The sequence below is a fragment of the Salvelinus namaycush genome, unplaced genomic scaffold, assembly GCF_016432855.1.
Source record: "Salvelinus namaycush isolate Seneca unplaced genomic scaffold, SaNama_1.0 Scaffold116, whole genome shotgun sequence".
Classification (NCBI taxonomy): domain Eukaryota; kingdom Metazoa; phylum Chordata; class Actinopteri; order Salmoniformes; family Salmonidae; genus Salvelinus; species Salvelinus namaycush.
In genome coordinates, this window is record NW_024057853.1 from 360,236 (window position 1) to 372,789 (window position 12,554).

Genomic DNA, 12,554 nt, shown 5'->3' on the forward strand with positions numbered 1-12,554 from the left:
ACCACAGCCAAACTCTGGACCTGGTTATTACCAAGGGGCTTTCTACTGGGCCCACCCATAACCACAGCCATACTCTGGACCTGGTTATTACCAAGGGGCTTTCTACTGGGCCCACCCATAACCACGGCCAAACTCTGGACCTGGTTATTACCAAGGGGCTTTCTACTGGGCCCACCCATAACCACAGCCATACTCTGGACCTGGTTATTACCAAGGGGCTTTCTACTGGGCCCACCCATAACCACGGCCAAACTCTGGACCTGGTTATTACCAAGGGGCTTTCTACTGGGCCCACCCATAACCACGGCCATACTCTGGACCTTGTTATTACCAAGGGGCTTTCTACTGGGCCCACCCATAACCACAGCCATACTCTGGACCTGGTTATTACCAAGGGGCTTTCTACTGGGCCCACCCATAACCACAGCCATACTCTGGACCTGGTTATTACCAAGGGGCTTTCTACTGGGCCCACCCATAACCACGGCCAAACTCTGGACCTGGTTATTACCAAGGGGCTTTCTACTGGGCCCACCCATAACCACAGCCATACTCTGGACCTGGTTATTACCAAGGGGCTTTCTACTGGGCCCACCCATAACCACAGCCATACTCTGGACCTGGTTATTACCAAGTGGCTTTCTATTAACATATCCTCTATTGTTGATGTTGCTTTATCTGATCACCACTGTGGATGTTTTACTTCCTTGTTGCCATAATACAGGGTAATACTGAACGCATTATTAAGAAACACTATCTTACCTCTGAAGTTGCCTTAGGATTTTATTGAGTGTATATCCACCTATTCTGCCTTCCTCCTGTGATGATTTAGTTGATAACTTTTAATGGCAAATTAAGGGAGACCATTTATGCCACAGCTGCAGTAAAGTTGAAAAGGCCCCATCCAAACCCGAGAGGCCCTTGGATGAGTGAGGAAACTAATCAATGAAAGAGAAATTGCAGAAAGGCAGAGTGGAAGTGTAGAAATTCTGTTGCAGGTCCATTATGATATTCTGAGAGAGCAACTTGGCATATCTAACAAGGCAATTAGAAATACCAGACGGGCTCATTTTTCTAACTTGATCACTAATACTCTGAATAATTAGAGAGTGCTCTTCTCCACCATTGATGGCCTGATAAATCCTACCACTGCAAACCTTTGTGAACTTTCCTCCACATCTAAATGTGATGAGTTTTGAGGCTTATTCCAGACATTAGGCTGGGTATCGGTCAAGCAAGACCTGATGATACGTGCCCTAGCCTACCACGCAAAGGCACTATGGATTTATTTTCCCAGGTTGACAGACATGCTCAGGAAAGTGATATTACAACATCCGGCTGAGACACAGCTGGGGCTCAAACCTGGATCTGCAGTGACGCCTCTCGCACTGCCACTCTGGAGGCCCAGATGAAATGTTTACCTGGTTATACAATGTCATCGCCCTCCAAGGCCCAGATGAAATGTTTACCTGGTTATACAATGTCATCGCCCTCCAAGGCCCAGATGAAATGTTTACCTGGTTGTACAATGTCATCGCCCTCCAAGGCCCAGATGAAATGTTTACCTGGTTATACAATGTCATCGTCCTCCAAGGCCCAGATGAAATGTTTACCTGGTTATACAATGTCATCGTCCTCCAAGGCCCAGATGGAATGTTTACCTGGTTGTACAATGTCATCGTCCTCCAAGGCCCAGATGAAATGTTTACCTGGTTATACAATGTCATCGTCCTCCAAGGCCCAGATGAAATGTTTACCTGGTTATACAATGTCATCGTCCTCCAAGGCCCAGATGAAATGTTTACCTGGTTATACAATGTCATCGTCCTCCAAGGCTAGATGGAATGTTTACCTGGTTATACAATGTCATCGTCCTCCAAGGCTAGATGGAATGTTTACCTGGTTGTACAATGTCATCGCCCTCCAAGGCTAGATGAAATGTTTACCTGGTTATACAATGTCATCGTCCTCCAAGGCCCAGATGGAATGTTTACCTGGTTGTACAATGTCATCGCCCTCCAAGGCTAGATGGAATGTTTACCTGGTTATACAATATCATCGTCCTCCAAGGCCCAGATGAAATGTTTACCTGGTTATACAATGTCATCGTCCTCCAAGGCCCAGATGAAATGTTTACCTGGTTATACAATGTCATCGTCCTCCAAGGCCCAGATGAAATGTTTACCTGGTTATACAATGTCATCGTCCTCCAAGGCCCAGATGAAATGTTTACCTGGTTATACAATGTCATCGTCCTCCAAGGCTAGATGGAATGTTTACCTGGTTATACAATGTCATCGTCCTCCAAGGCTAGATGGAATGTTTACCTGGTTGTACAATGTCATCGCCCTCCAAGGCTAGATGAAATGTTTACCTGGTTATACAATGTCATCGTCCTCCAAGGCCCAGATGGAATGTTTACCTGGTTGTACAATGTCATCGCCCTCCAAGGCTAGATGGAATGTTTACCTGGTTATACAATATCATCGTCCTCCAAGGCCCAGATGAAATGTTTACCTGGTTATACAATGTCATCGTCCTCCAAGGCCCAGATGAAATGTTTACCTGGTTATACAATGTCATCGTCCTCCAAGGCCCAGATGAAATGTTTACCTGGTTATACAATGTCATCGTCCTCCAAGGCCCAGATGAAATGTTTACCTGGTTATACAATGTCATCGTCCTCCAAGGCTAGATGGAATGTTTACCTGGTTATACAATGTCATCGTCCTCCAAGGCTAGATGGAATGTTTACCTGGTTGTACAATGTCATCGCCCTCCAAGGCCCAGATGAAATGTTTACCTGGTTATACAATGTCATCGTCCTCCAAGGCCCAGATGAAATGTTTACCTGGTTATACAATGTCATCGTCCTCCAAGGCCCAGATGAAATGTTTACCTGGTTATACAATATCATCGTCCTCCAAGGCCCAGATGAAATGTTTACCTGGTTATACAATATCATCGCCCTCCAAGGCTAGATGAAATGTTTACCTGGTTATACAATGTCATCGCCCTCCAAGGCCCAGATGAAATGTTTACCTGGTTATACAATATCATCGCCCTCCAAGGCTAGATGAAACGTTTACCTGGTTGTACAATGTCATCGTCCTCCAAGGCCCAGATGAAATGTTTACCTGGTTATACAATGTCATCGTCCTCCAAGGCTAGATGAAATGTTTACCTGGTTATACAATATCATCGCCCTCCAAGGCCCAGATGAAATGTTTACCTGGTTATACAATGTCATCGTCCTCCAAGGCTAGATGAAATGTTTACCTGGTTATACAATATCATCGCCCTCCAAGGCCCAGATGAAATGTTTACCTGGTTGTACAATATCATCGCCCTCCAAGGCCCAGATGAAATGTTTACCTGGTTATACAATGTCATCGTCCTCCAAGGCCCAGATGAAATGTTTACCTGGTTATACAATGTCATCGTCCTCCAAGGCCCAGATGAAATGTTTACCTGGTTATACAATGTCATCGCCCTCCAAGGCCCAGATGAAATGTTTACCTGGTTATACAATATCATCGCCCTCCAAGGCTAGATGAAACGTTTACCTGGTTATACAATGTCATCGCCCTCCAAGGCCCAGATGAAATGTTTACCTGGTTATGCAATGTCATCGCCCTCCAAGGCTAGATGTTGTTTGTTAACAGACATTACTAGCACAGAAAAAACATGGCCTACATTTTGACCTCAACCAGAAGCAGAAAGGTAGCCTAAATTATAGTCAAAAAGTAGGCTATGTAACATTGGATTGTGTTTTCTGTCCTTTACCTCCTCCCATACTATCCTCTCCTCTCCTCATAAAGTAGGTTTTGTAACATTGGATTGTGTTTTCTGTCCTTTACCTCCTCCCATACTATCCTCTCCTCATAAAGTAGGTTTTGTAACATTGGATTGTGTTTTCTGTCCTTTACCTCCTCCCATACTATCCCGTGGACCCTTTCTTCGCTCCTCAGGTCCTGCCCCCCAGCCTTCTCTGAAGCGATCCCTGCCCCTGTAGCAGCCTTCACACCACACACAGAAACACACAGAAACACACGTACACACACATACACACACGTGGGCCTCTGGACCAGGATGACAATGGAAGAGATGAAGAATGAAGCAGAGATGACCTCGATGGTTTCCATGACACTCTACACTGTGATGTACCCCGTCTTCCACGAGGTAAAGAGGATTCGGTAAAGACGGGATGTAGTGTTTCTTCAATGGGAATCAATGGGACTGTAGGGGGTTCCTGCTGTGTTAGCTAATGAGAGGAAGTTCCATGTATGTAGCTACTAGCTATGCAGTTTGAAGTGTTTTCATGTTGTGCTAATTAGTATAGCTCTGTGTTTCCTTGTTTGTGTGCTATGTTAATGAGAAGATATATGTTAGAAGTGTTTTAATGCAGTGATAATGTGTTTACAGTTGGAGAGAGTGAACCTGTCAGCAGCACAGACCCTGAGGGCAGCGTTTATAAAGGTAAGGAGATGGAGGGACAGGGCAGCGTTTATAAAGGTAAGGAGGTGGAGGGACAGGGCAGCGTTTATAAAGGTAAGGAGGTGGAGGGACAGGGCAGCGTTTATAAAGGTAAGGAGGTGGAGGGACAGGGCAGCGTTTATAAAGGTAAGGAGGTGGAGGGACAGGGCAGCGTTTATAAAGGTAAGGAGGTGGAGGGACAGGGCAGCGTTTATAAAGGTAAGGAGGTGGAGGGACAGGGCAGCGTTTATAAAGGTAAGGAGGTGGAGGGACAGGGCAGCGTTTATAAAGGTAAGGAGGTGGAGGGACAGGGCAGCGTTTATAAAGGTAAGGAGATGGAGGGACAGGGCAGCGTTTATAAAGGTAAGGAGGTGGAGGGACAGGGCAGCGTTTATAAAGGTAAGGAGGTGGAGGGACAGGGCAGCGTTTATAAAGGTAAGGAGATGGAGGGACAGTGCAGCGTTTATAAAGGTAAGGAGGTGGAGGGACAGGGCAGCGTTTATAAAGGTAAGGAGGTGGAGGGACAGGGCAGCGTTTATAAAGGTAAGGAGGTGGAGGGACAGGGCAGCGTTTATAAAGGTAAGGAGATGGAGGGACAGGGCAGCGTTTATAAAGGTAAGGAGGTGGAGGGACAGGGCAGCGTTTATAAAGGTAAGGAGGTGGAGGGACAGGGCAGCGTTTATAAAGGTAAGGAGGTGGAGGGACAGGGCAGCGTTTATAAAGGTAAGGAGGTGGAGGGACAGGGCAGCGTTTATAAAGGTAAGGAGGTGGAGGGACAGGGCAGCGTTTATAAAGGTAAGGAGGTGGAGGGACAGGGCAGCGCTTATAAAGGTAAGGAGGTGGAGGGACAGGGCAGCGTTTATAAAGGTAAGGAGGTGGAGGGACAGGGCAGCGTTTATAAAGGTAAGGAGGTGGAGGGACAGGGCAGCGTTTATAAAGGTAAGGAGTTGGAGGGACAGGGCAGCGTTTATAAAGGTAAGGAGGTGGAGGGACAGGGCAGCGTTTATAAAGGTAAGGATCCTTACACCAAATCACTCTTCATGGGAAAGGACAGGAGTTCATGAGAGACAGAATAGTCCTGAGGGGTAATTTAGGAAGCAGGATGAGATGTTTCTACAACTTGATTAGAGTCCACCTGTGGTAAATTCAATTGATTGGACATGATTTGGAAAGGCACACACCTGTGTAAGGTCCCACAGTTGACAGTGCATGTCAGAGCAAAAACCAAGCCATGAGGTCGAAGGAATTGTCCGTAGAGACAGGATTGTGTCGAGGCACAGATCTGGGGAAGGGTACCAAACAATTTCTGAGGCTTTGAAGGTCCCCAAGAACACAGTGGCCTCCATCATTCTTAAATGGACGAAGTTTGGAAACACCAATACTCTTCCTAGAGCTGGTCGCCCGGCCAAACTGAGCAATTGGGGGAGAAGGGCCTTGGTCAGGGAGGTGACCAAGAACCCGATGGTCACTCTGACAGAGCTCTAGAGTTCCTCTGTGTAGATGGGAGAACCTTCCAGAAGGACAACCAGCTCTGTAGCACTCAACCAATCAGGCCTTTATGGTAGAGTGCCCAGACGGAAGCCACTCCTCAGTAAAAGGCACATGACAGCCCGCTTGGAGTTTGCCAAAAGGCACCTAAAGACTCTCTGACCATGAGAAACAAGATTTTCTGGTCTGATGAAACCAAGATTTAACTCTTTGGCCTGAATGCCAAGCGTCACGTCTGGAGGAAATCTGGCACCATCCCTACGGTGAAGCATGGTGGTGGCAGCATCATGCTGTGGGGATGTTTTTCAGAGGCAGAGACTTGGAGACTAGTCAGGATCGAGGCAAAGATGAACAGCGCAAAGTACAGAGAGATCCTTAATGAAAACCTGCTCAGGACCTCAGACTGGGGCGAAGGTTCACCTTCCAACAGGACAATGACCCTAAGCACACAGCCAAGACAACGCAGGAGTCGCTTCAGGACATTTCTCTGAATTGAGTCCTTGAGTGTCCCAGCCAGAGCCCGGACTTGAACCCGATCAAACATCTCTGGAGAGACCTGAAAATAGCTGTGCTCGACCGACGCTCCCCATCCAACCTGACAGAGCTTGAGAGGATCTGCAGAGAAGAATGGGAGAAACTCCCCAAATACAGATGTGCCAAGCTTGTAGCGTCATACCCAAGAAGACTCAAGGCTGTAATCGCTGCCAAAGGTGCTTCAACAAAGTACTGAGTAAAGGCTGTAACCTACCAAAATGTGGAAAAGGTTAAGGGGTCTGAATACTTTCCGAAGGCACTGGAAACAGTACCAGTCAAAAGTTTGGACGCAGCTACTTATTGAAGGGTTTTTCTTTATTTTTACTAGTTTCAACATTGTAGAATAATAGTGAAGACATCAAAACTATGAAATTACACATGGAATCATGTAGTAACCAAAAAAGTGTTAAACAAATCAAAAAATATATTTGAGATTCTTCAAATAGCCACCCTTTGCCTTGATGACAGCGTTGCACACTCTTGCCATTTTCTCAACCAGCTTCACCTGGAATGCTTTTCCAACAGTCTTAAAGGAGTTCACACATATGCTGAGCACTTGTTGGCTGCTTTTCCTTTACTCTGCAATCCAACTCATCCCAAATCATCTCAATTGGGTTGAGGTCGGGTGATTGTGGAGGCCAGGTCATCTGATGCAGCACTCCATCACTCTCCTTTTTGGTCAAATAGCCCTTACATAGCCTGGAGGTGTGTTTTGGGTCATTGTCCTGTTGAAAAACAAATGATAGTTCCACTAAGTGCAAACCAGATAGGATGGCGTGTCACTGCAGAATGCTGTGGTAGCCATGCTGGTTAAGTGTGCCTTGTGTTCTAAGTAAATCGCTGACAGTGTCACCAGCAAAGCACCATCACACCTCCTCCTCCATGCTTCACGGTGGGAACCACACATGCAGAGATCATCTGTTCACCTACTCTGCGTCTCACAGAGACACGCCGGTTGGAACCAAAAATCTCACATTTGGACTCATCAGACCAAAGGGCAGATTTCCACCAGTCTAATGTCCATTGCTCGTGTTTCTTGGCCCAAGCAAGTCTCTTCTTATTATTGGTGTCCTTTAGTAGTGGTTTCTTTGCAAAAATTCCACCATGAAGGCCTGATTCACGCAGTCTCCTCTGAACAGTTGATGTTGATGTGTCTGTTACTTGAAATTTGTAGCATTTATTTGGGCTGCAATTTCTGAGGTGCAGTTAATCGCTGGATTCTGAGGCTGGTAACTCTAATGAACGTATCTTCTGCAGCAGAGGTAACTAGGTCTTCCATTCCTGTGGCGGTCCTCAGTTTCATCGTAGCGCTTGATGGTTTTTGCAACTGCATTTGAAGAAACGTTCAAAGTTCTTAATGTTCCATATTGACTGACCTTCATGTCTTAAAGTAATGATGGACTGTCATTTATTTTTGCTTATTTGAGCTGTTTTTGCCATAATATGGACTTGGTATTTTACCAAATAGGGCTATCGTCTGTATACCAACCCTACCTTGTCACAACACAACTGATTGGCTCAAACGCATTAAGAAGGAAAGAAATTCCACAAATGAACTTTTAACAAGGAACACCTGCTAATTGAAATGCATTCCAGGTGACTACCTTATGAAGCTGGTTGAGAGAATGCCAAGTGTGCAAAACTGTCAAGGCAAAGGGTGGCTACATTGAAGAATCTCAAATATAATAATGTTTTTGGTTACTACATGATTCCATATGTGTGATTTCATAGTTTTGATGTCTTCACTATTATTCTACAATGTAAAAAATAAAGAGAAACCTTTGAATGAGTAGGTGTGTCCAAACTTTTGACTGGTACTGTGGATATACTTTTCGGGGTGGTAAACGTTTGCAGTGTAAACTTAAACAACTTAAGTTAAACGACTGAAACCAGACATAAAGTATGTAGAAAAGATAATGGAGCAAAATACATGTATTTATTATTATTATTATCATGTATTTATTATTAATGAATTATAATCTTTTACGATCACCAAAATAATAACTAGACAGGGTGAATCTAAAATTCCCAAACTGTCACGACCTCCATTGATTTTGTTTATTTTTGATTCACTCAGCCCCATTTGCAAAATGTGTATAATTGCAGGAAATGAGCTCCCCATGATAATGCTAGGGAAAACATTGTCATAGACCAGTGATGGGCTACTTTGATGGGGGTGGGGGCCACAAAAAAAACTGAACTTAGAGGGGTCGCAGTGGCTCGTGGGTCTGCGTACCCACATCCATTTTGCCATGGGGTGTAGAGAAAATGTTACCGTTTTTAAAGTAAGATTGCTGCAATTCTATACATTTTGCCATGGGGTGGAGGCAAATGTTTACAGTTTTTAACATGATAACTGATGATCATTGGGCCCCACCCTGGTTGGTAATTGGACCATGATTACTACAAGTTTAGATAGCTGGCCGCTAGACTAAATCACCAATATAAAACAATGTAGCTGACGTGGGCTAATTGAGCGTCTGCCGATGCACAACCAAATGTTGAAAATGCACCTTGTGATTTTCTATTAGTCTAACTCTCAACAGTAAATCGATATTAAATTATTATTAATAATAATTGGTCTGCAGGCCACCAGCTGACGATCCCTGTCATAGACTGATGTGTGCTCTGTGGTTGATTAGCAGAACCTGGTGATGTGTACTCTGTGGTTGATTAGCAGAGCCTGGTGATGTGTACTCTGTGGTTGATTAGCAGAGCCTGGTGATGTGTACTCTGTGGTTGATTAGCAGAACCTGGTGATGTGTACTCTGTGGTTGATTAGCAGAGCCTGGTGATGTGTGCTCTGTGGTTGATTAGCAGAACCTGGTGATGTGTACTCTGTGGTTGATTAGCAGAACCTGGTGATGTGTACTCTGTGGTTGATTAGCAGAGCCTGGTGATGTGTGCTCTGTGGTTGATTAGCAGAGCCTGATGATGTGTACTCTGGTTGATTAGCAGAGCCTGGTGATGTGTACTCTGTGGTTGATTAGCAGAGCCTGGTGATGTGTACTCTGTGGTTGATTAGCAGAGCCTGGTGATGTGTACTCTGTGGTTGATTAGCAGAGCCTGGTGATGTGTGCTCTGTGGTTGATTAGCAGAACCTGGTGATGTGTACTCTGTGGTTGATTAGCAGAGCCTGGTGATGTGTACTCTGTGGTTGATTAGCAGAGCCTGGTGATGTGTACTCTGTGGTTGATTAGCAGAGCCTGCTGATGTGTACTCTGTGGTTGATTAGCAGAGCCTGATGATGTGTACTCTGTGGTTGATTAGCAGAGCCTGATGATGTGTACTCTGTGGTTGATTAGCAGAGCCTGATGATGTGTACTCTGGTTGATTAGCAGAGCCTGGTGATGTGTACTCTGGTTGATTAGCAGAGCCTGCTGATGTGTACTCTGTGGTTGATTAGCAGAGCCTGATGATGTGTACTCTGTGGTTGATTAGCAGAGCCTGATGATGTGTACTCTGGTTGATTAGCAGAGCCTGGTGATGTGTACTCTGTGGTTTATTAGCAGAGCCTGGTGATGTGTACTCTGTGGTTGATTAGCAGAGCCTGGTGATGTGTACTCTGTGGTTGATTAGCAGAGCCTGGTGATGTGTACTCTGTGGTTGATTAGCAGAGCCTGATGATGTGTACTCTGTGGTTGATTAGCAGAGCCTGATGATGTGTACTCTGTGGTTGATTAGCAGAGCCTGATGATGTGTACTCTGGTTGATTAGCAGAGCCTGGTGATGTGTACTCTGTGGTTTATTAGCAGAGCCTGGTGATGTGTACTCTGTGGTTGATTAGCAGAGCCTGGTGATGTGTACTCTGTGGTTGATTAGCAGAGCCTGGTGATGTGTACTCTGTGGTTGATTAGCAGAGCCTGATGATGTGTACTCTGTGGTTGATTAGCAGAGCCTGATGATGTGTACTCTGGTTGATTAGCAGAGCCTGGTGATGTGTACTCTGTGGTTGATTAGCAGAGCCTGCTGATGTGTACTCTGTGGTTGATTAGCAGAGCCTGATGATGTGTACTCTGTGGTTGATTAGCAGAGCCTGATGATGTGTACTCTGGTTGATTAGCAGAGCCTGGTGATGTGTACTCTGTGGTTGATTAGCAGAGCCTGGTGATGTGTACTCTGTGGTTGATTAGCAGAGCCTGGTGATGTGTACTCTGTGGTTGATTAGCAGAGCCTGGTGATGTGTACTCTGTGGTTGATTAGCAGAGCCTGGTGATGTGTACTCTGTGGTTGATTAGCAGAGCCTGCTGATGTGTACTCTGTGGTTGATTAGCAGAGCCTGATGATGTGTACTCTGTGGTTGATTAGCAGAGCCTGATGATGTGTACTCTGGTTGATTAGCAGAGCCTGGTGATGTGTACTCTGGTTGATTAGCAGAGCCTGGTGATGTGTACTCTGTGGTTGATTAGCAGAGCCTGGTGATGTGTACTCTGTGGTTGATTAGCAGAGCCTGCTGATGTGTACTCTGTGGTTGATTAGCAGAGCCTGATGTGTACTCTGTGGTTGTCAGGCTGAGAAGGAGAACCCAGGGCTGACCCAGGACATCATCATGAAGATCCTGGAGAAGAAAAACGTGGAGGTCAACTTCATCGAGTCACTACTGCGCATGGCTGCAGGCGATGTGGAAGGTCTCTCTCTTTCTGCGTTTATCTCTGTCCGCTTGTGTGTCTGTCTGTTCTGCAGTGAATAACCTCACCCAAGAAGATGGTTAGGCATTATGCCTCTGTGTACAGTACTGTATGTGTCCTCAGGGTGGCACTGTTTCTCCACAAATATAACAGCCTCTCCTCCTGTGAGACATTTCCTCCCACCAGGATAGAATTTCCTCTCCTGCATGGCCTGATTGATGGTAGTAATGAATTCTTGTGCACAGCTTGAAAAGCTCAGCTATAGTTACACACACACACAGTGATGAGAGCGCCCTCTCTCCTGTTTGAATACTAAATATACAGAGCCTTCAGAAAGTATTCATACCCCTTGACTTATTCCATATTTTGTTGTTGCAGCCTGAATTCTAAATGGATTAAATGTATTTTTTTCCCCTCACCCATCTACACACAATATCCCATAATGGCAAAGTGAAAACATATTTTAGCATATTCATTTCAAATTTATTACAGCCATATCTAATTTACATATGTATTGATTCGGGGGTGTGAATACTTGTTAGAATCACCTTTGGCAGCCATTATAGCTGTGAGTCTTTCTGGGTATGTCTGTAAGAGCTTTCCACACCTGGATCGTTCTTTAAAAATGTTTCTAGCTCTGTGAAGTTGATCATTGCTGGACAGTCTTGCCATAGATTTTCAAGTAGATTTAAGTCAAAACTGTAACTAGGCCACTCAGGAACATTCAAGGTCGTCATGGTAAGCAACTCCAGTGTATATTTGGGCTTGTGTTTTAGGTTATTGTCCTGCTGAAAGGTGAATTTGTCTCCCAGTGTCTGTTAGAAAGCAGACTGAACCAGGTTTTCCTCTAGGATTTTGCCTGTACTTAGCTCTATTCCGTTTATTTTTATCCTAAAAAACACCCTAGTCCTTGCCGATAACAATCATACCCATAACATGATGATGCCACCACCATGCTTGGAAATAAGAGGCAGGGTGCTCAGTGATGTGTTGTGTTGGATTTGACCCAAACATAACACGTTGTATTCAGGGCAGTTTTACCTAGTGCGTTATTGCAAACAGGATGCATGTTTTGGAATATTTGTATTCTGTACAGGCTTCCCTATTTTTCCTATTTTCAATTAGGTTAGTATTATGGAGTGACTACAATGTTGTTTATCCATCCTCAGTTTTCTCTTATCACAGCCATTAAACTCTAACTATTTTAAAGTCACCGTTGGCCTCATGGTGAAATCCCTGAGCGGTTTCATTCCTCTCCGGCAACTGAGTTAGGAAGGACGCCTGTATCTTTGTAGTGATTGGGTGTATTGAGACACCATCCAAAGTGTAATTAATAACTTCACCATGCTCAAAGGGATATTATTATTTCTTTACCCATCTACCAGTAGGTGCCCTTCTTTGCGAGGCATTTGAAAGCCTCCCAGGTCT

At 45.0% G+C, this 12,554-nt stretch overlaps 1 protein-coding gene across 2 annotated transcripts in view; it reads left to right on the top strand.

Annotated features, from left to right (window-relative positions):
• Nucleotides 1-12,554, top strand: part of LOC120035936 (programmed cell death protein 10-like) — a 42,796-nt gene that overhangs the window by 6,641 nt on the left and 23,601 nt on the right. For both annotated transcript variants that reach the window (XM_038982417.1, XM_038982418.1), the window contains exons 2-4: nt 3,972-4,182; nt 4,426-4,479; nt 11,009-11,126. In XM_038982417.1, coding sequence (XP_038838345.1) covers nt 4,093-4,182; nt 4,426-4,479; nt 11,009-11,126 — 262 coding nt within the window. In that variant the 5' untranslated portion in view covers nt 3,972-4,092. The remainder of the gene's footprint in view (nt 1-3,971; nt 4,183-4,425; nt 4,480-11,008; nt 11,127-12,554) is intronic.